Here is a 22,334-nt window from a genome sequence, read left to right as displayed (position 1 = left end):
GTTCCTGACAAAAAAACTGTCTTTACTGCAACTCATGAGTTCTCTCACTTACACTCTTTTGAGTCTTCCCCATCCCACTGTGGAGGGGAGGGGAGGAGAAGGGGGAAGTGAGGGATTGGGGGTGTGGTGTTGAGCTGCTGGCTGGAGTTAAACCATGATACTCTCAAATAACTAACTGAGAAGGGTCTGTCCCTCAGCATCATAGTTCAGGCATAGCTGAACTGAAGCTGACACAGATCAGAGTTGTCCACTCTGTAGAGAAAATACTTTGTGCTGCAGGATGTCTAATGATTCTTTGATGCAGAAAGAGCCACATCAGTCAGAGGCTCGGCTGAAAGAATTGTAAGTTTCAGACTGCTGTCTTTTAATCTCAAAGTTGAGACTTCCATGCAAATTCTTCCCTTAGGAATCTTCTCCCTTCTACAAGACAGCCAGTCTGCTCCTCTCAGCTTCTCCGGGAGATGTATTGGCATGCTTTGAAGGTGAGTGACTTTGGTGTGATCACCTTTGGCTTTCTCTACATCCTTGGAAGAGGTTGTGGCCACAAGCCCAGCAGAGCAAAGCCTCAGTGGAGATGGTGAACTTTTCCTGCTGGGGCTGTTCCTGTACCAGCTGGTATAAAATGTAAAGCTTGAACTTTCAAACTGCAATTCGCAGGGAGTGCTTGTGCAGGGAAGGTCAAGCTGATGGATTGTCAGCTTTAGTCAGTCCCACAGGGAATGGCATGGCCTGAAATGTTGAAAGTTCACTTCATGCTGCCTTTACACAACTTTTCTTTTCTTTTTTTTTTTTCTATTTTAATGTCAGAGTTTCTTGCTGCTGACGGTTTGAAAAGATAAGTGAATTTCTTTCAAGTCCTTGTGGCCAAGCTGGCTACATCCCAGGGATTGCCTTGAGGTGTTTGGGGGCTGTGTTGTCAATCCAGCATTTCATGTCAGTGCCTGTAAAATTTACTCTTGGACTTGGACACAATTAGTCACTGGTGTTGCTTCCAAGGCTGGACTTGCATACCTGTTAAAGGTGACAGCTTTTGTCATGTGTATTTTTAACTTACTGGTTTCTAATTATGAAACTTGGGATAGTTTATACTTATTCAATTACTCCTTAAACTAGACTTAGATTGTTTTGTGGATCTCAGATGCTCTCACCTCCACCTTCAGTCTCCCTTGTCATTGTTTCCAGTCCTCAGGTTGCTTTTCCTTATTCATTAACAATCCTTTGTTTGTCTGGGGCTGCTCACATTTATTAGAAATTTCACTGAGCTGATGTTCGAAGACAAAAACAGTATCTCTCCTTTGTGAGGAGGAGTTTGCAAATCCTGGATAAAGCTGTCTAAGAAAACATTTTGTTTCATTAGTAAACAGGGCAAGGCAGTGAGTTGATAGTTTCATTTTCTTTAGAGAAGATGGATTTTTTTTATGCTCTTTGATGTGAGTGGGAAGAGGAAGGGAATTTGTATATAGTGTGCCATTCTCCTGATCTTAAAACCAATGGTTTTGCCTCTTCCCTTTCTCCCTGAACTACTCAGACTTTTAATTACATTCTTCGGTTGGGAGCATAGGGTTTATTTGCATTATCAGTTATAATTAAAGAAAAGTCCATGGTAATTACTGTCTAATATGCATTATCATTATATGCAAATGTCAAATTCTTGCAGACAGCCTTATAGAGCCAATTTAAAAAAAGATCTGTTTAAGATTAGATTCTTCAGACTTTTCCCATTCTACAAGTAAGAATCACTTTGGTACTATATTTGTTGGCTTTAAGTGATGGCTGAGCTTGAGGAGACAAGCTGTCATTTATTACGCATGTCCTGTTTTCCCCATACTTTAATTTTCATCACTGCTGTGTGTTCCTTATGCAAAGCTGCAGTAACACTTTAGAGCAGAGTTTTTATTAACTGAAGAAAATTAACATTTACTAGGACCACCTAGTAAATGTTACTAGTAAGTTCCTTTGACTTGAGTATCTTGTTGTTTCAGTCACGGGTACACAAAGATGATGCTCTCGGTGAGAGGCAGATATCCAGTTAACCAGCAGGAAGCCCCGAGACGGCGCTGCTGGCTGGAGCCTGCTGCCCTCTGCCTGTGGAATTCGGGAAATGTATTTTGCTTCTCCCCTCAGCATCTTACATCACTGCTAAACTCGCATTTTTCCCTTGGAGGAATCTTAGGAATTCCCTCCCATTAGAAGAGCTTCTTTGCAGAATTTTTCAACATCCCAGCTTTTAGGGTGACCAGTATTGTTACCGTTTGCTAATCATGTGATGAATTATTACAGCCTCTGTGAGGAGAACCATCTTTTGGTTATGATACTCTCCTCTCTCTTACAAAAGATTTAAAAAAGAAAAAATCCAGCAAAAAAGCAGGTTTGTGCCTGTAGAAGCTGTTAATAGTGGTGCATGGGTGCCACGTTGCCTAAAGGATCACCATACCAGCACTCCTACTTTTTATTTTATATATGAAGCCTTCTGGGATTAAAGGTATTTTCTGGTTCCAGTTATTTTCTGATTTTTCTGATTGAGGCCTTTCTGAAGAAGCATGTGGTATTCAGAGAGTTTAAATAAAAAATGAACTGTGTGTCTGGAACTAAAGTAATAAAGCAAAAAATACATTTTTTAATGATTATTTAAAAGGTGGTAGTAATGTCAGGCTTACTTACGATTTGAAGAAGTTGATAATGTTTGCATCTGTATCCCATTTTTATGGTGTGTGCAAGTCACCAAGTCACCAAGTGTACAGATAGGTGTTTGTGTGTTTTGGTATGTAGGGTATTATATAAGCAGTGTAAAACAAAAGTTCTGTATGTGCTTACTAGAGGCTTGTGGAGTTGTGTCAACCTTATGATTACTTCATCATACAAAATAAATTTTTTAGAGTGATGCTTTGAGAAACAGAGAGCTTTAAAAGAGCTTACTGAAAAGAGCCATAAAAATCTCTCTTACCATCCTAATGACATTAATTTCTAAACTTGTCTATAATGAGTTGGTTGAATGCTCACATTTATGGAAGTAGTGTGTGACTTCAGCAAAATACAGCATTTCCATGAAATGTGGTATCAGGCAAAAAAAAAAATCCAAGAGATCAACAATTCATAGGTTTGAAATGAGAGGCAGAGTAAGTAATGGGCTTGTCCCTGTAATTAATTGAGCAAAAATGTAGCAGGCTGGTCACCCCTGCTGGGTCCCTTAGGTCCAAGGGAGGGTAACGGCATGTGGATGATAGGGCTGGGGCAGCTTTGCAGCCCATCAGGCTCCCTCATGCATATCCAGCCTCTTGCATTTCAAATTTCACAGTAAAATGCAAGCAGTGGTTTTCTTTTTTAGAGAATGCCATAAATATTTTAAATGAAACGGAACATTCAGTTTCATGAATCTTGCATTATTTATTTTAAGCCTGTAATAATGACAAAATCTAAAAGTTTGTGTGGAGTGAAAGGCAAACAGAACCCAGTTTCACATCTCTGAAGATTACTGTGCAAACTATAATTAACATTAATACTGCACACTTATTTGGTGCTTATCTGGAATTTTCTGGGAAGCTGCTTAGATTCTTTGTGCAAGTTATCTTGCAGATGCGCACTGCAAAGCAGCCGACCACCAGCGCTGAGTGAGATTTGGCGCAGTGTGCTGCAATGTTCACGTTGTGCCTCGCCAGCAAAAACAGAGGTGTTTTTTGGGAAAAGGAGAGTGGCAGCTCCTGCCGGCAGAGGGAGTCGATGGACACTGATCTGGGTCTCCACATCTGTGTGCAGGGGAGCTAGGAGGGGTATGTGCTCCCCACTATGTGTGCAGACACCCTCAAATTGCTGTATGCTTCAGTCTTTTTTATTAGGAAAATCTCGATAGATATTTGTGCCTATGGATCAAAAAAGTTGAATAAATGCATCAATGTTACCACATTTCACTTTTAAATAAGAGGGATGAAAGTTAAAATAATTGTCACCTTCTTGCAGACAGATTAGACAAGGTGACTGTTTTCACCATTTTACTGTATTTTTTGATAATGTCTAAGGATTTAGCAAAAGAAGGTCTTTCTTTCTTTGTTACTCAACTCTGTTCACAGAATCTTTTTAAACCTTGGCATCAGAGGGATGGAGGCAGCTCCATCCCTGTGGTTCTGAAGCTCTGGTAGGAGGAAAAGGCAAGGAGAAAAGGAAGCAGTTACACAGGACGGATTACAGGGGAGCATTCCCTGGCAGACAAAGAGCTGCTGCACCCAGTGATGCCATCTTTGTGCTTTCCAGACTGTCTGTAAGGGAAGGACAGATTTAAGATAGTGGCTGCTCAGTGCATTAGGAAGTGCTTGGAGCAAAGCAAATAAAAAAAATTTCTGGGACCAAGGGCCTTCTGTCCCATCTTACTGATTCCTAACACCTAGATTGAGCATCTCTAGCTTTGAAAGTGGAATGTTTTTCTCTAATTGAACAGCGGCAGGAGACTGTTGTTCCCCATCTGCTGAGCATATCTGGCTTTAAATCCACAGTTACCATCATCTCCACTGCACCATCTGATTGAGAGAGGAGCATGGTCCTCTTATCAGCTGAAAGGTTGCAGTTGTTGCACAGGCATGACCTTGGCTCCTGGGTCAGCTTTTTTTGATGGTTGTGGTTGGGGTTTCCTGAGGTGTTTGGAAACAAACTCTCGTCTCAAAACCAGCCCCTAATTGCTGCATTGGCATAAGTAAAGCAGTCTTCATTATGTTTTATCAGAAAATATTCCTGTTTATCATTACATAATCCAAACCAGTGGGGTTTTGTGTGCTGGTCACTCGGTCACTGCTCTGGCATCTGATGGCATGTGTCACTTCAAATCTGTAGTGCAGTCACAGGGCACGCTGTGTCCCAAGGAGGTAACACAAGGTCTCATGACATTCCTTACAATGTAAGGAATCAGTCTGAGGCAGGAGACTGCAATGTGTAACAGTGACAGAGCCCCCTCCAAGGCAGTTTTGGAAGTCGGTTCATATCTGGAGAGGATTTAAAAGAATTTCAGCCTTCGCTCTTTCCTTTTTCAAATATGGAGCAAACTTGGGGTTTCAGTTTTATCTTGCCACCAAATGCTCAGTTCAGAAATGTCCAGGTGCATTTTCTTCTGGTGTTGCTTCAACAAGCTTAAAGTGAAGAGGAGGAGTAGGAAAGTTTCATTTAAGAAGCATCCAAAAGATGCTGAAAAAAAAAGCACTTGACTAAATGTGAGATGAATAGATGTTCCCCAAAAGCTGTATGTGAAGCACAAAATAAAATGCAGCTGCCTTCCCTGAAAGCTTGTTTCTTGCACCCTGCATAGAGCAAAGGAAGCTTCTGCATCGTCAGGGATTTGCAGCAGGTTCACCGGCGCTCTAATGTTGAGTATATATTCTGTAGCGTAAAGGTATAAAGGGAAACTTATTTTTGAGCTCTTAAAAAATCAAAGCTTTCTTTTATGGCACCTGTTTAATAATCTAACGTAGCAGAGGAGTATGGGAAACAGCTCTTAACCTTGAAAATCAACTTGGGAAAAATGCTATGAAAGGATTTATATGGTGACAAATGTAACAATCCACTGAATTGCTTTTTCTCCTGATGTGAACTCTTACAGCTGTCCAATAGAGACGTTGGATAAAACACCAAAAAAAAAGGTATGCTTTCAGTTTTAGGAAAAAAAAGAAGTATCTGTGGCCAGGTTTAAAAACCAGTGAGCAACTTATTTCGAGTAAAATAAAATTTACAAGAGCTTTTTTTAATTTTTTTTTTTTTTTTTAATTTCTAGTTGGGTCTTGTTAAATTTCTTATTTGGTTTTACTGAGCTGATTCATTATTGACTTAAATCATATATTCTGTCCACTCACAAATGGAACACCACATGGTTCAGAAGCAATTGGAGAAAGAAAGGAAAGACAGAATTGTACATTTTGTCACCCATGCCTGGGTGACATATTATATACATATAATATTACATATAATTATTATATGTAATATATTATACATAGAACACATTTATAGAACATATATTACATATAATATTTACATATCATATGCAAAATATAATATAATCATGTATATGTGAAGAATGGAACAAAAAGAACACTGTCTGTAAAAGTAAAACCAACAACAAGCAAGCCCCAAGCCACTTTTCATAGTATTAAATCCAGTGACAAACAAGAGAACAAAACCAAACTAGAGCAGTGTTCTAAAATACAGTAGCCTTTTGTGAAGAGTATATGATGTTGGTCTTCTGCTTAATTATAATTCCTGGACCCCACTGATCAAAGATTTGACCTTTCCTTGTTAACAAAATGATTCATTAGCTCCTTTGGAAGATGACTTCCTGTGTCTAACACCACTCTGCTGAGATTTTGAACAGGCTCATAATGTGCATCATATTGTGTATTCCCTTGCATTGTTCTTGTAACTTTTAATTGAGGCTGTCTTTTATTACCCTGGTTCATACTGCCATTTTGCTGTAACTCATTTCCTTCCAGGTATGCCCCATCCCTGAAATGCAATTTTCTTTGTGCTGGTAAACACACAGCACAATTTTTACATTATTATTTTCATGGGACTTTTGTGTTTGATAAAAAACTAGGATCAAAAAATGGTGGCCCCAAGGCTGAGTTTTGCAGTACTTGAAAGCACTTGAGGCAAGTTTCCTGTGGCTGGGGCAGTTCTAGTATGGATTAAAACTAGAAGAGAATTATCTGCTGAAGACTTGAGGGTGGGTTGTGGGTACCTGTCATTCCTATTTACCACTTAGTGTTTTGTCAGTCTCTATCTGTGAAACTGAACTGCAGTGAGCTTGTTGAACTTGACAGAGAGTTAAACAGAGAGGAGGCAGTGTGATAGAACTGACCATTCAAATCCAATGCTAATGGCAGAGTTTCCTTCCAGGGCTGCTCCCAGCAGCAGCTGTGTTGTCCAGGAAGCCAAGTGGAGGTGAGCTACACACCAGCCATAGCTCAGTGCCTTTCTGCAGGGCCTCATCCTTCATTGTGATTAATGTATGACTGCACTTAGTGGATTTGGAGGATTGAGAAAGAGCCTGTTCACCAACGTGTGGTTTTAAATAAAAGGCAAACATTACAATGCTGGCAGTTTTCTTGAGTGAACAAAAAGTAGCTTTTTGTTAGTCAGCCATCATATAAGCAGTAGACTAAGTGTACTGTTCAAATAAAACCAGGATGGGGGTATTGAGTGATGTGCTATGATATAACTGTCGGGCTGTTATTTATTTCCATGGTAAAGCTTAAGGTATTTAGTTGCTTGTGATTTGTTTCTGGTATCTGGGCATAAGTTTCCAAGCAGCCTTACACAAAGGGTGTCAAGTTGCCTCTTAATTAGTATTGAACCTTCTGGGAAAGGACTGCTGACTCACTATATAACTCACTCTGCAACTTCTTTGTCATTTGTCATACGCCACTAAGCAACTCTTAGATATTAGAAACCATCCATCAGTACCTCCCTCAGCTGGATCCAAACTGACAGCTTACAAATGAAAGCCTCCCAAAATCAAAGTCAATCTTCTAAGCAATTCAGTCCCTTAAAATAACATTTCAGGTGGAATAAACTAAATATTAATGGCACTGATAAGAAGGAAGAACTTTTGCCATTTTCTCTTCTCCCTTTTTCTCAGGAGTGGGTAGTCTTCTCCTGGTTTGCAGCTCTCTGTGGGGCTGAACTCCAGACAGTGTAGGCATTTCAAATTGGTTCCACTCCTCTTCCCATTCCTCTTTGGCTTAAAGAGCTAAAAGAGAGAACAAGGGCCTTTAGGGACTGAATCATGCCAAGGAATGGATTCACAGCCACAGATTCTGGATGAGACATCTGTTGTGCCTCTGATTGTATCAGTGCTGAAGCTTATTGCATTATAGCTGTAGTTCAAAAAATTAACCCTTTAAGGGAAAATATTAGGGAATATGTTTATTCATTTAGGCTTCCAGATTTTACATCAAAGATAAGGGCCAGTAGTTCTGTGAAAGCAAGTGGAGAGAGGAACCTGGGTTCTCAGACCTTAAGGTCTTCTCAGACCTTAAAGGGATATCATCTGTATGGGTTTTGTTTCCAGGCTTTATACTGGGGGGGGGGAATGAAATCAATATTCATTGTTGCTGGGGGACCCAGAGATACTTTATTTAAATGGGCACTTGAGATTTATATGTGCTTATCAGAGAAGGGGAAAGACGACTAGGAAAAAAACACGCAAAATGAATATAAATGAAGTACTTCAAAACTACTTCTGTTTTCTCATTGTTTTTGGTGATAACATCTGGTAGTACTAAATTCAATATTTTCAGGATTCCAAGTAGTCTTTCTAATACCTGCATTAACTTTGTGCAAAAATCAGGGAAAAGATTTGTATCAGATGCAGACACATCTCAAATCTGTCAACTTAAAATGCCTGGGAAGAGGCCAGTGGGAGGTGCAGCATCATGCATCCAGCAAAAGGCTGTTACAGCTGTGTCACTTGGAGATTGTCCAAGTGAAGAGCTCTTGGTCATCACCTTTTAATAGATTTGCAAACTTTGAATGCACAGCCTGAAATGAGCATGTTAGTAGAAAATGTGCTGCCTCCCTGAATGGGTAGTGTGTAAATGTGGATTATTATTTTTAGGTGAGGCTTTTTATTATACTTGTTTTGGAAAAAAACAGGGCATCTGTACTGAAGCCTCATGTGAAAATGACAGTAGCTGTAGGCTCATCTTCCTGTTAGTAAGATGTGAATTGACATAAATGAAACACCTCTTTGAGGAGTATGCTGTGCTTCTAATTAAAAAAAAAATGAAGGCATAGACATGTTGTTACATGAGGGAGTGCAGTGGATTCCTGTTTTTTGACCAACTTAAGGAAGATGATTCCTCTTTGGAAGGCTTTGCATATCCAAATGCAAGCAAGCTTAGATTTACTATTTATATATATATGTATATATTTACACTCTTTTTGTTTATACTACACTAAGTGTGTATCTCAACTTCCTGCAGCTTCACCCATTTCCCCCAGTGTGTGTTTGGAGTTACTAGAGGAGCCAGCATCCTTGTTGCTGGAGCACAGCACCAGTAGAGCTCTCTGTCCTGGAGCTCAACCAGCCACAGCAGTTGCTGTGTGAACATGGGTCTCTGGGTTGCGTTTGCTCTCAGTAGTGCTTCTGCCCCCCAAAGAGAAACTTCACCATCCACCTGACTCTGCATGTCTGCTTTCTTTGTTAACAGGCTGCACCATTAGGGTTCTCCTCCATGACCATGGAAGGTGAGCCCCAGGTACAGTAGGCAAAGTTCACATAAACAGATTGGAGCCCCTGGTGTGGCCAAGTAGAGGATGAATCTTTAATGCCTTCTACTTGAGCTGCATTGCGTTTTCATGCATCACAGAAAGTGCTGCATTCAATCTTTATTTAGATTTTCCTACCAGGTATGAAATGAGCTGATGGCAAAATCTGCAGTTACTTCATATTTTTAAATGATGGAGATAGATGGCTGTAATCTTCTGTCATTTGACATGATTTTTACCCCCATGCTTTTGTGCCTTGGCAGAAATGATGGGAATTCAGATGGTAATGAGGTGGCATCCAGATGCACGGCACAAACGCGCGTACGCGCAAAATACTGATTTAAATATGTCCTGACAAGCTGGTCAGGCAGCAATCTGAAGGAAAGGAAACTTCTGAAGTGAAAGAGAAATAATGACAATAATGAAGAGGCAGAACGTTGATTTTAATATGTAGCAGCAGTATGGAGATCTGGATCTGATGAATCAGAAGGGGGAAGCTGGCACAGGAGCAAACTGTGATTTGTTGCATACATTTGTTTCCATTTTTATCCATTAGCAGTACTGTGAGCATTCAGATGCAGACGAGAGATTGGGAATGGGAAACAGGGGGAGGGGAACTTGGGCTTTTCAAACTTGGATAGGTGATGAATTTATATGAGCTAGCTTTCTAATTTCCTGTTAAAATGTTCAGGCCCCTTTCTCCTTGCCTTACTTTAAAATAAATAAATAAGTGGCACAGTTACCATCCTGTTTCTGCATTCCAGGCTGCAGCTTGGGAGTATTTCCATCACCTCAACAGTTTTATGGACCTTTCCAGTAAGGCAGCAGGCCTTGGAAGTTGGTGCAGTACCATTAGCATATGCCTCTGCAAAATATTTCATCATTTTGTGACTCCCTTTTGATCAATTAAGTTTATGTAGCTCTTTCCAAGTAAGTTCATAGAGAGAATCTGTACACAGCAATCTTTGTGGTACCAAGTTTATTTTCATTGTTGAAGTGCAGCAGCTGGCACGATACAAACTAAAATGTACGATGGGAAAAATAGTAAGTACATCAGGAGAAAATGTGTTGGGGGGGATAAAGTAAGTGCTTTACAATAATTGCAGTACAAGCCAGTTTTCATGAAGCCTGAAACAACAACACATGAACAACTACAAAGAAATTCAAGTGTACATTGTTTGCCACTTTCTGTCTCTGGCTGTGAACACACTGATCTTTGCAATCTCTAGGTGTAACTGGTTTGTGTTTTCGCAGGTAGAGTTTGACATTCTGTTTGAATGGAAAGCTAGTGACATGCCAGGAAAAACACTAATATGTGCACTTAAAGAGAGGAGAGGGGGAAAAAAAAAGGACAAGTTTTGAAGAAAGAAGAAAGAAAGAAGTTTTGGCCATCTTCTCCTTGATTTAGTGCTGGTGTGTCTAAAATTTCAGTGATGAAATAAATATTGAATAAGCATTAAAGAGGGAAAAGGATTTCAGGTCTTGAAGGTAATGTGAACATAGTTAATAAGCAGTATAGATTTGTGAATAATGAGCTCTGTCAGAGTTTGGGATATAATACAAAATTAATGGAAGAAATATTATTGCTTGATGCAACTCTGCAGGATGTTTTTGCATCTTTTAAAACATTTGGTGTATTTTAAATGCTCATGGTCTAAAAAGGGAAAGTACCTTAGAATGAGTTGGTTGAGAAACACCCCCAGGAGCTGATTCAAGGATAAAGACAAAAAAAAAAAAGCAGTAGTGATTTAACGCCCTCGTTAACTGTTGATAAAATTAGCAGTTGAAATTAGATCAGGAGACCTACATAGTAATCAGAATGGAGATGCCTTTAAGTAGTCTTTAAAACAACTAGAAATGTGTAATATTCAGAAGAATGTCATATGACTTGGCAAGTAAATGTGTCTGTGTGGAAGTAATCCAAGATATGGTGATATACTGTGAATGAAAAGCTGGGAAAGCATCAGTGCTTGGAGGAATCACATCAGCACATGTGGAGAAATAGCAGTTAGGTTTGCTAATCACTAATAGCAGCAATACTTGCAAAAGGGAGTAAGTAATGATGTACTAAGAAAGGTCATGTCACAGGTGTAGGAAAATAACTGCCCTTTACTTACTCAGGTGTCTGTTGGACTGCGCCAAGGCTGTTAAATATAACTATGGCTGCTTCTCATATTGAAACACAGGAGTGAACAGAAAGGGTTCAGTAAAAAGCAGATGGATTTCATGCCTGACTTGTTGCAAAAGTTAAGAATTTGTGTGTATAGAATATTTGTATACAATGATTATTAGAAGAGCCCTGATATCTGTGAAGAGAGGAAAGTTCTAAGGGTAGATTTGAAAGGTCCCAATTGTTACGGAAAAGTAAGGGGAAAAATAAAATTATTAAGAAATTTTCACTGATACTTACTGAGTCATATAAAACATGCTCACAAAAAAAATAAATTTTGACTGTGTGACATCAAGAAGCAAGGTAGCAGCTTTCAAAGCAGTGTGGATGGCAGGAGTCTGCCTGGTACAGCCCCTTTAGGGCCTCAAGACCCTAAAGCCAGTCTGAGACCTTTGAACTCATCAGGAATTCAACATGGGGTTGTTTGTGCTTTTAAAGAAAATACGCAAGTTCAAAATTACTATTTGTTATTGAAGATGTAATGCAGAACTTGAAGTCTGTTGTTCGTTGATAAGCTCTAATTTCATACCTGACAGTGCAAAAGAAATGTGTGGGAGGGTTTTTGTTTAAAAATGTTGGAGTTTTAGAAAACTCATTAAAACACAGTTTTGTTACCAGTTGATAATTTATAAGAGATATATCCACAGTAATACAGGAAGACCAGTGTTTGTTTTTTGGTTTTTTTTTATTTACATTTTAAATTTTGCGGGGGTAACATTTGTCTTGCTGATTGGCATATTTTAGTTTTCTGTTGGGCTGTTTTGGAATTCATTGTTTTACTGTTGTATCTAGCTGTCCCCAGTTTTTTATTGATCATTTTTGTATATAATACCATATTTACCTTCAGAGATTGTAGGATTTCTATGATTTAAAAAAAAATAGGAGAGGAAACAAAACTGATAAATAAGAAAGAGATAAATATTGTGTACAGCCTTTCTAGTGTTGATGTGATTCAGCCAAGCTACTTTTTTGGAGAGTATTTTAAAAGGAACTGTTAAAGATGTGATGAATAGCAGTGGGACACCACTAAAGCATTAATGATCCATGGAGGAATAACGCTAAAACAAGCTTGAGGCTATCAACCTTTCACTTTTGAGACTTACATTACAAATATTTCAACTCTATGCATAGGAACCTTTCTTTGTTTTGGTGACTTGGGAGGAAAGCATGGGGATAGTTTCCTATGAGTCATACATGCTATATATGTATAACAGGTATGAATTTTCCTGGTGTAAATAACATGCTTTGTGTTACTTTGCTCATGTGTGTTTTCTGCCTCTTGCTGTGGATCTGCCTCTTGCTGTCCCTTTTTTTACAGCAAAAGGGAGAGGATGTGTGTGGCTGAGGATGGTGCACAAAATGGTTTCCCTGCTTTTGAAGTGTCAGCATTTTGAGAGTGTGGAGTAATTATGGTGTGTAATGGGGCACTTTTTCTAGCACATTAAGGATTCTGGTTATAAAAAGATTTTAATATTAGTGTTAATTATATAGTTGATAAAACATCATGTTTATCTATGTACAGCTAGTCCTGTCTTTTATTTGTACAACATTTCATGTGCATACCTGATGAGTATTTTAAGGATAAAAATAGCCTGAAAAACTCTTCCAGTCCATTTTTTATTGGTGTTTATTTCTCTTAGTCAAAGCAGTAGTTATGGACAATAGGAGGCCATCAAAAATCTGATATCTTGCTTCACTTGCTTTCTAAGACAAGCGAGGACATGTAAGATGTGTAAGCAGGTTGTGTCATCCAGCCTGTTAATGTTACAGCAGGTTCAATAACTGATGTTTTGCAAAAATGCATATTCCAGAACCATTTTGGTAGTTTCATCTGTCAGTAGATCTTCAAATTAGCAAATGATTCATTTGAATTTTAACACTTGTCTATCAAGTGATGTAGAAGCTCTTGAACACTCAATGTGTCCATCCCATGACAGCTCTAAAGTGCTCTCTAATCAGGTCACTGTCCTAACTCTCCCAGTCCAGTATTATACTTTCTGAGACTGCCACTCCACAACACTTTTTTATTGGTCAAATTGCTCTTGGTGCTCTTCTCTGCACCCTGTCCAGCTTTTCAGCCTTTAAAAAACAAATCTAAAGTGAGCAAATCCCATCATACTGGCAGAGCTGAATATAGGTCTCTGTATGCAAGGCAGGTAGAGATGTTTTCTGTTCTTGTTCTCAGTCTGCCCCCAGTCATACAAGCAATGATTGCATTAAACCTCTTGCCACAGTTGCAACTCATTGGCTTTTCTTGAAATGATCTGCTCAGTTGTTTTTATAGTCATCATATTCTGGGATACACTCCCTGGCTCTCCTAGTACCAGTTCAACTTCTGGGATGGAATAGTTCATGTGGCCTGGGAAAGTGCCCTGGTTGGTGCCAGCTGGCTGGCAGCCAAGCACTGCAGGCAAGCATCCAGTGTGCACCAGTGTGATTGCAGTACAGAAATCCATTCTCTTCTGCTAAAGCAGCTACTGCCATGTCTTCCTGCAGCTTGCACATGGTAGGTACCAATGAATCAGCATTTCCCTTCATCTTGCAAAGGCTTGAAGCTATTGTCTGTCAAAACTGCTTGTGCCATCCTTTCTTTTTGCTGCATCTCTGGAGGTATAATATTCCACTGCCATCCTTTTTGACCCTATCTTGAATATAAAGACTTGCACATAAAAACTTGCGGAGTTAATTCCTAAAAAAATCTGTTGTAGTAGATTAAATGACTTTATATTCTACACTCATACCTCCAAATACACATTTTATTTTCTAGTGTGATATTCCAATTTCACGGTTGCTTAATAGGTTGATAAGTATATGGGAACAAAGCAGAATAGTTAGAGAAACATACGGTTATTCCACTTTTGTTCAAGTGGTTTTAGTAGAATCATAATCTTTTTCTTTTTTTTTTTTTTTTAATGAGAGTAGAAGCAGCTGTTTTCTGCTAAGTCTCTGCTAAGAGAGAGTCTCCACTTCCAGTATGGTACTTTTGAGGGAATGCTTAGCTTTGTTTTGTTAGAGACTGATGTAGCAGTCGGAAGGTCATCATTTTAATTAATTAAAAAAAACCTCTACAAAGTACAAAGCCTTACAGAAATTGTAATTACAGGAGTCTTTAACCATGTAGTGCAGCATGTGGAAGCTACTTGTAAGACAGAGTCATCCTTTAGTTTTGAGATTACGTTAAATCCCCAAGCCTGTAATTATATGCATGTGGCTGGCAGGAGCCCATGCTGGGCTGATTGTGTTCAATGAACAGGGTCGTTACTTGCTGTTTCTCTCCATGGGACATACAAGCATCCTGGAAAGCAAGTACCTAGTGCTTGCACTGCTGCTTCTGTTGACAGGGCAGACAGAATACTACTAGTTCTACTTTGGATTTTGCTTATTTCATTTTATTTTGACAGGTTTCAGGTTCTTTACTGTCAGTTCAGAAAATGCAAGGACAAATTATTAGTAACGCTCCAGAAAGTGAGCCCTCTCTTCTGTCATTGTAAACCAAACCAAAGAAAGGGTACAGACGCGTGTCCGTACTAAAAATGCAGCGATACCTGATTCGTAAGCTCTTGATTTTGTGAAGAGACTTGATGCAAGGTGCACATGGGTTGAGGCAATCCTGAGCACAACTACAGGCCAGGCAGAGAAGGGAGTGCCAGCAGCCCTGCTGAGAAGGACTTGGGATGCGGGTTGATGAGAAGCTCGACATGACCCAGCAATGAGAGCTCGCAGCGCAGGAGGCCAAGCACATCCTGGGCTGCATCCAAAGCAGCGGGGCCAGCAGGGCTGGGGGGGATTCTGCCCCTCTCCTCTGGTGAGACTCTACTGCACCCAGCTCTGGGGCACTCGGTGTAGGAAGTGCATGGACCTGGAGCAAGTCCAGAAGCCCATAAAGGTAGTCCAAGGTCTGGAGCACCTCTTGTGTGAAGACAAGGCTGAGAGATCAGGTTATTCAGCCTGGAGAAGAGAAGGCTTCAGGAAGACCTTAGAGCACCTTCCAGTAATTAAAGGGAGCCTAAAAAAAGAGAGATGGCCTTTTTTTGCAAGGACAGATAGTGATGGGGTTAGGGGGAACATTTTTAACCTAAAAGAGGAGGGATTTAAGTTAGATGTTAGAAAGGAATTTGTTATGGTGAGGGTTGTGAGATGCTGGAACAGGATGCCCAGAGAAGTTTTGCCTCATCCCTGGAAGTATTCAAAGCCAGGTTGGATGGGGCTCTGAGCAACCTGGTGTAGTAGGTGGCAGGGAGATTGAAACTAGATTATGTTTAAGGCCTGTGCCAACCCAAACCATGCAAAGATGATGATGATGATGACTTGTTTCTGAATTAGTTGTGACTATTCTTGAAGTTACCCTTGAGAGACTGCAACATACTTGTGCTACTAAAGCTTCTAGTTTTCATAGTGTATGTGGCATCTTCATATTTTCCAAATCTTTTAAGTCTGTAATTATTTTTAAACAAATATTTGTGGCTAAGAAAGGGTGGAAAAAGCAGACCAGTGTGTTTGCCAATAGCTGAAATGAAGTTAAAAGTCAAAGTTGTTTGCAAAGGTTTTTTTAAGCTCTTTTTCTAGTAAGAAACATCTCTTAACCTTTGTACATCAACACAATTTCACCAGGTTTAATTTTTGCCAGCAATTGAAACAGACTGGTAAGATAAAGGTTTTTTTTGTAAAGCTCTGGTGTGGGATTCTTGTAAAGGGTAATGTGGGCAATGATGTTCCTTAGGTTGTGCTAAAGGGTAATGTTCAGTAGAGAGTTATTTTCATGTAGAAAAGATGTATGTATTCTCTCTCCTTTAATACTGCATTATACATTTTTTAAAATATATTGTTAAATCAGACTTTAAAGAAAGTAAGTTAAAATGTGAATCTGCTGTGTAGTAAAACACTTCAACAAAAAGGCATCCCAGGATATGGCAATATTGACTGATTTTATCCCCACTTATTTAATGCCTACTGATTCAAAAAGGTTAACATTGCTTGGAGCCAATAAACGAAGATTTTTGGGATTTTTAACGTAGAGGGCCCCTGAAGTATTTTTCCTAATCTCTTCCTAGGCAATGAAGCAAAAAAGCTTGTATGGTGCTATGCAACAGTGTTTTGGCATCAATTTAGATCTTTAACAGACGTATTCTTGTCATCTGTTAACCACTTTCAACACACACATGTCCTTGCTTTTCAACATGCTGCATCTCGTACGTGACACGTCCTCCAGTGAGGATCTTCTGAAGCCAGAGCAGCTTTTATGACTCCTAATGACCTGTAAAGCATTCTGCTGCAATGCCTGCGTGAAATTACCCATCAGTGTTGCAGAGGTGGTTATAAAGCTAGAAAATAGCTGCTGTAGTTGATTTAATAAAAATGTAAATTTACAAGATCCTCCAAATTATGCAAAGCTGACAAGTTGTCTTTATTGATAATCTGAGCACTGGGGAATAACAGGGTGTCTTTATTTCACTTGCCTTTTTATTCCTTCTCCCTGTAGTGAAGGGGAATCTTCATAATAGAGCAGTATTCATTGCAAAATGCTGGACTGACTGAGCCTGCTGCTGAATGGGAATACAGCTCTTCTATTTGGGATGAAAAATTTTGTTCAGATAGGCATTCCTGGTATTGTTATAAGGTGTATCAAATACTATCGTGGAAATGTTTTAGTTTTCAAAGTATCCATATAGCAATTTGTTATTTTCAGAGCTAAATTAAATCTCTTTGTTCCTTAAAAATCTGACTTTCAATTGGACTAATGCGGTAGATACCAGCAGTAACTTGTAACGTGATGAAACAAAATACTGACTTGTACAAAATCCTTATGTGTTCAGATTTCATAATACTTCATTTCAATTTTCTTATGCAGATAGATCCAGTAGATATCACTCTGTCTTCCTGACACAGGAAGCACTTGATATCTGCATGTCTTTCTCATTGCTTTAATGTTTGACTGATACTGTTGTTTGAGTACATCTCTGCCCTCACTGAACCCCATGGGTTGGCTTTCTTTAAAGGTCTGGCTCTGTGGTGAGCATTGCTGGCACCAGGTGAGTTCTCTGTGGTGCATCTGCTTCTGTGTGGTCACTCACAAACTTAGGCCATAAAGAAAAACAGGAGCATGCAACATCCAAAACCAATTGTAACAGCTCATGGGGACAAATCCCCTGACAAGTGAAAGAGGGCATGGTGTGGAACTGGTTTTAAGGTGTTGTTCAGTCACTGTGTGAAAGGAAATGTTTGATACAGCATGAGTGGAATTATATCTAGGGTGCCTTCCAGGTGTGTATATTCCTGTGAAACAGAAGGGTGTGTACTCTGCATAAGAAGTTCATTTTTTTGAAAACTCTTTTTTTCCCCCCACCCCCAACACAGTTTCACCTTTCCAGAATTTGTACTCTTCATTGAATATTGGTTCTTTACAGAAATTTCCTCATTGTATCTAAATGTCACACTGTATAAAGATGGTAATCTTCAATTTAATTTAGAGAAATTTTATTACATTTTTTTTGTCCTACAGAGAAGTGTAGTAGATAGTAAAATTTTTTGATTCATTTATTTCAGCTAATGTGATCTGATAAGATTAACCAGAAGTTTGTGTTAAATAGGATACATATATTACACTGCCTGTCCTATCATATGAAAATATAAGCTTCTTTCATCTAGTGACCTTCTACTGCGTACTTATGAATAAAAATTCAGTTGATAAAGTATTTGTGCGTTACATATATCTAGATTTATAAATAATCTTTCAGACTCCTGAAAAAAGGAGTGAGCAGCAATAAAAGTGATAGAAATTCATGCTGCTGCCCAAAAGGATCATAATGAAAAAAGATTTTTACAGACGAGTCCAGAGAAAATTGTGACTAAATAGGTAGCTGAGTTAATTAATAAGGAAGAAATATAATTACTAAGAGTTTAAGCTGTGTTATACAGATGATAAATAATTTTTTAGTATGTCTGAGGGTTTTTGATCTCCTAATATTATATTAGATACCTTTTTGTTTTCACCTCCTCCTCCATTTTTCCTCCTGAAACCAGCTGATTCCAGCTGCAGTGTTGAATGAATGACACTTCAAAAAATGCTAGCTGTCTTTGGAATGTTGAAACATTTAAAAAACACAAAATACTTAATTTGATTAAAAATACATATATTAACACATGAGGTATAGTTAAATTAATTTCAAGAGTAGGACTTTGAACATGAGCAGTTCTGTTAATCCTTATGGTTGTTGTCCTGAAAGAAGATGATAAAACCATGTCTGTCATGAGTCAATATTTTAGAAATTGTTCCAGTAAGTGGATCTTTTCTAGACCTAGCAAAAATGAGGAAAAAATACGCAGTGCATGCAATAGATCATTATGTTCCATGCTATATTTGAAGTATTAATTCTTTGTCTTCTGAAACTTTTTTGAGAAATGCAAATCTGTACGTGACCTCCCATGGCAAGGACAAAAAAATTGCCTGAAGAAACAAAAGCAAAAAATTATTTTATTGACTTGGTTGGAAGTGACTATTGCAGTGCTTCGGAGGCTGTTTAACATACACACCAGTAATCTAGAAGTAGAATAAGCTTTTTGGATCAAGGAATGAATGTAATCTTTTCAGCATTAGTAAAGCTTTATCTGACCAAGTCTGCAGCTGGTTTTGCATATCTATCATGGTTTCTGTACAATTATTACAGTTTTACACATTTCTATTTAATCCCGTGGGACTCAGCATTTCCTTACCTAAAGGCTTGATTTCTCTCTGGTGTCTGGAGTCTGTCTTTTGCAGCCTCTTAGCTCTGTAAGTGTTCTCTGTTTTGCACCCTCTGCCAAAGGAGCTGAACCAGGGTAAGTCATGAAGTCAGATCACAAAGGCAAGCAGCAAGCAGTTCTTCCTCATGGTGTAGCTACAACCTCTTGCCATTCTCTGCCCAGCAGAAGTCTTCAATGATGTTAAAATTGCACAAAATTGGATGCCTGATTTGACACCTGCTCACCAAAATCATCTTCTTTTGGAGGGCAGAAGGAGCACTACAGGCTCACCTGGCAGTGATGCCGGCAGTTGGTGCCAAGGTCCATATCCAGAGAGGTGGGAGTGGAGACCTTACTGCCCGGAGTAGACAGTGCTAACCCCACGGCTGACTGGGAGGAATCAAAGAACAAATGTTAGGGCAGCCAAACTATAATCTTGGCAGTATCTTCTGGTTGCCCCTGAGTTAAGGGCAAGTGTTCAAACTGGTCTGCCTGGGTCCAACAAGGTTTATGGCATCGAGGACAGGCATCTGGCAGATGAAAAGGCAGTAATAAAGATTCTGGATGCAAATCTGCAGAAAGAGAGCAGCAAGTTCAGGCAGCGTCAGCATCTCAAACCTGAAAGAGCTGTGAACAGGGCCTGTGTGCTGAGCCATAGCCTTTGGTTTCTGGAACAGCTTTTCCAGGGGAGCAGGGAGAAAAGAAAGCAGGTATGGGGTGGTATTTATTGGTATTATTGGTGTGAAGTCCTGTTACCTGAGCAGGAGGTGGCAAGAAAGAGTAGTGGCAATTTTTTTTGTCTAAAAGCATATTGGTAGAGAAAGACAGACACTTTATGGGAGAGCAAGAACACACAACTCCTCTCCCCTTTCCTCCCCCTAGTACTCCCAAGATTTTGTTTTCTTTCTGAAACTACTGAAGTACACTGACATAAACCTCCACCTTCATCCTCTGGTTTCACCCCTCCTTGTCTGCCCTGTCCATCCTTGGCCAGAGGTCTGTGGTTATAAGGATGGAGCCATCAGTTCACACCTTCAGGTGCATCTGCTGTTCCACTGGCTGGGTTTTATGGCTCTCTGGTACAGGAGAAGCTACAAGAAGCAATAACAGGGTTGGTGAACAGATGACTCGATTACCCCTGTCTGGTTTTAATGGCAATGAAATAAAATCAATTTTCACGAGGTCTGTCTAGGCAATTGCAACAGTGCTGATGGAGTGTTTCACCTTACCCTTGGAAATATGGCTGTTGCTCTAACCAATAAAACAAAAATAAGAAAAACAATCACTGTAATAGTAGTTGGAGTTGGACTGTGGGAAGCACAGAGCTGCTGATGCAGTGAAGAGCAGGCAGGGAGAGGGGAATCGCTCAGAGTGTGAAAGCTGTCCATGCTTCCTCCTGGCTTCCTGTAGCTGGGGGTAGAAGATGTGCATCATGACACTGGACCATAACATTAAATATAGTGATGGATAAAAGATGGTAGAAGAGAAACTAAACAATTTTGTAATCAAAGCATGTGAATGAGACAGAATATACGAAGACAGTTTTAAATATATCATTCAAGTGAAGCATAAGTCTTGAGTAAGAAATAATTATCTGTTGTATTAAAGGAGAGTATCTGGTGCAGGACTTGGGGTTTGTGCATAGATTTGATATGAAAATCTCGATATGGAATATTTTGATTTGCTTGCTTGGTTTTTCGAATGGGTATGGAGTTTTGTCCATAAAGGTGGTATGGAACTCCAGTTTAAGTGGTATGCTCTACTTCATAATTTTCTGAATGGATTGTAAAAGGAGGTTAATTTGCTGTTTGAATTGGCATGAGAGGGCATAAAACTCCTTGTGAGCTGAAGAAATCTTACAAATGGTGCAATGTTTGGTCAATTCAGCTGCTCTAAAATCTGCTCTCTTCTCCCTTTAGTGAAGGCAGAAAACTTGATTCGCTGTGTGTTTTCTATTCAGCATAATTTTATTTTGGTGTGATCAAATACTTGGTGGTCCTGCCCACACACAACAATCCATCAATTCCCTCCACTCACTCCCTCCCCCTGTGGTCTGTGCTTCACTGGCTGTAATATACTTGTCTACAATTGTCAAAAAGCTTTCCTGGTTATCAAATCAGGCTTCTTCTTTTTCTTCCTTATAGATCATTAGGATTAAATCTTTAATTTGCTTCGATTACAATATTTCCATTTGAAATGGGCTCCTTCTCTCCCAGAAGTAGGATTCCTGGTGGTTTTGCCCTATTTATTCAGAGAAAACACTAAGGGAAAGGATAGATAGGAGGAAGAAGGAGAAAAATCACCGTGTCTTGTTGAAATGTGGGGCCCTTTGCCTGGCACAGCCACCATCACTCCCTGCAGGGTCAGGGAATGCGAGAGGCTGGGGGATGTGTCCCTCTAATCCCCGCGCCTGTGTGCGCAGCTAGACGCTTTCTAGCTTGTAAAGAAATATGGCTTTTTAAGCCCGCATCTCCTCACGCAGGTGGTGGTGACGGCGCTAGTAGTGAATGACACAGCTTTGCCAGATGACACGGAGCTGATCTCTGCATCAGCCAAGAGGAATTAAGCTTTGTCACTCCCCGCCGCCGGGGCTACCTTTTGCCGGGTATGTGCGGGAGGAGGAATTCACAGGCTGCTGCTGCATTCACCCGAGCAGAGCCCCGAGCGTGCTTTGCCAGGGGAGGCAGGCAGCCAGAATGATAGCTGTCTCTTTTAAATGCCGCTGTCAGATCCTGAGGAGACTTGCTAAAGGTAACGTGCTTTCCTTCTTACTCAACCGGGGGCTCCCTCGCATCCTTCCAGAGACACAGCCTGATTTTTTTACTTTTAAATATGACCGTCCTTCCAATGTACTGTCAGGCAACAAAGAACTCCTGATACAGGAGGGTGTAGGAGCTCTTTCAATTAACATTCCTACATGTCCCAGGCTGTGGTTCTGCCAGGAAGATAGATCCCTGAGGTTTTTTATCTTTTTCTTTTTCTTTTTTTTTTTTTTTTTTTTTTTTTTTTTTTTTTTTGTTATTGCTAGAAGGAGGATTTTTTTCCCAAGTGAAGTGCTAAAGTTATTGTGGGGTGTTATTGTTTTGTATTTCTGCTAACTGCTGAGAGGCATCCCTCCTGGGTCAGTGCACGCTCTGCCTTACTGGGAACAACTGACACTGCTGTCCTGGACCTGTATCCAGGACGAATTTCTGTTGTTTCATGT

General features: G+C 39.8%; 1 protein-coding gene across 11 annotated transcripts in view; it reads left to right on the top strand.

Moving 5' to 3' along the window:
* The window catches only part of GRIP1 (glutamate receptor interacting protein 1), a gene marked incomplete at its 5' end in the record, with an annotated part of 305,864 nt that overhangs the window by 136,979 nt on the left and 146,551 nt on the right, over positions 1–22,334 (top strand). For 4 of the 11 annotated variants that reach the window (XM_084205361.1, XM_084205368.1, XM_084205364.1 and 1 more), the window contains one exon: positions 21,826–21,880. The exons of the other annotated variants lie outside the window; for them this stretch is intronic. In XM_084205361.1, the coding sequence (XP_084061487.1) occupies positions 21,826–21,880 (55 nt within the window). Of the gene's footprint in view, positions 1–21,825; positions 21,881–22,334 lie in introns of those variants that run through there. 11 annotated transcript variants of the gene reach the window in all.

This window comes from Fringilla coelebs (genome assembly GCF_963513975.1).
Source record: "Fringilla coelebs genome assembly, chromosome: 5".
Classification (NCBI taxonomy): Eukaryota; Metazoa; Chordata; class Aves; order Passeriformes; family Fringillidae; genus Fringilla; species Fringilla coelebs.
Note: the sequence above shows the minus strand (reverse complement) of the source record. Positions and strands in the feature narration are given on the sequence as shown.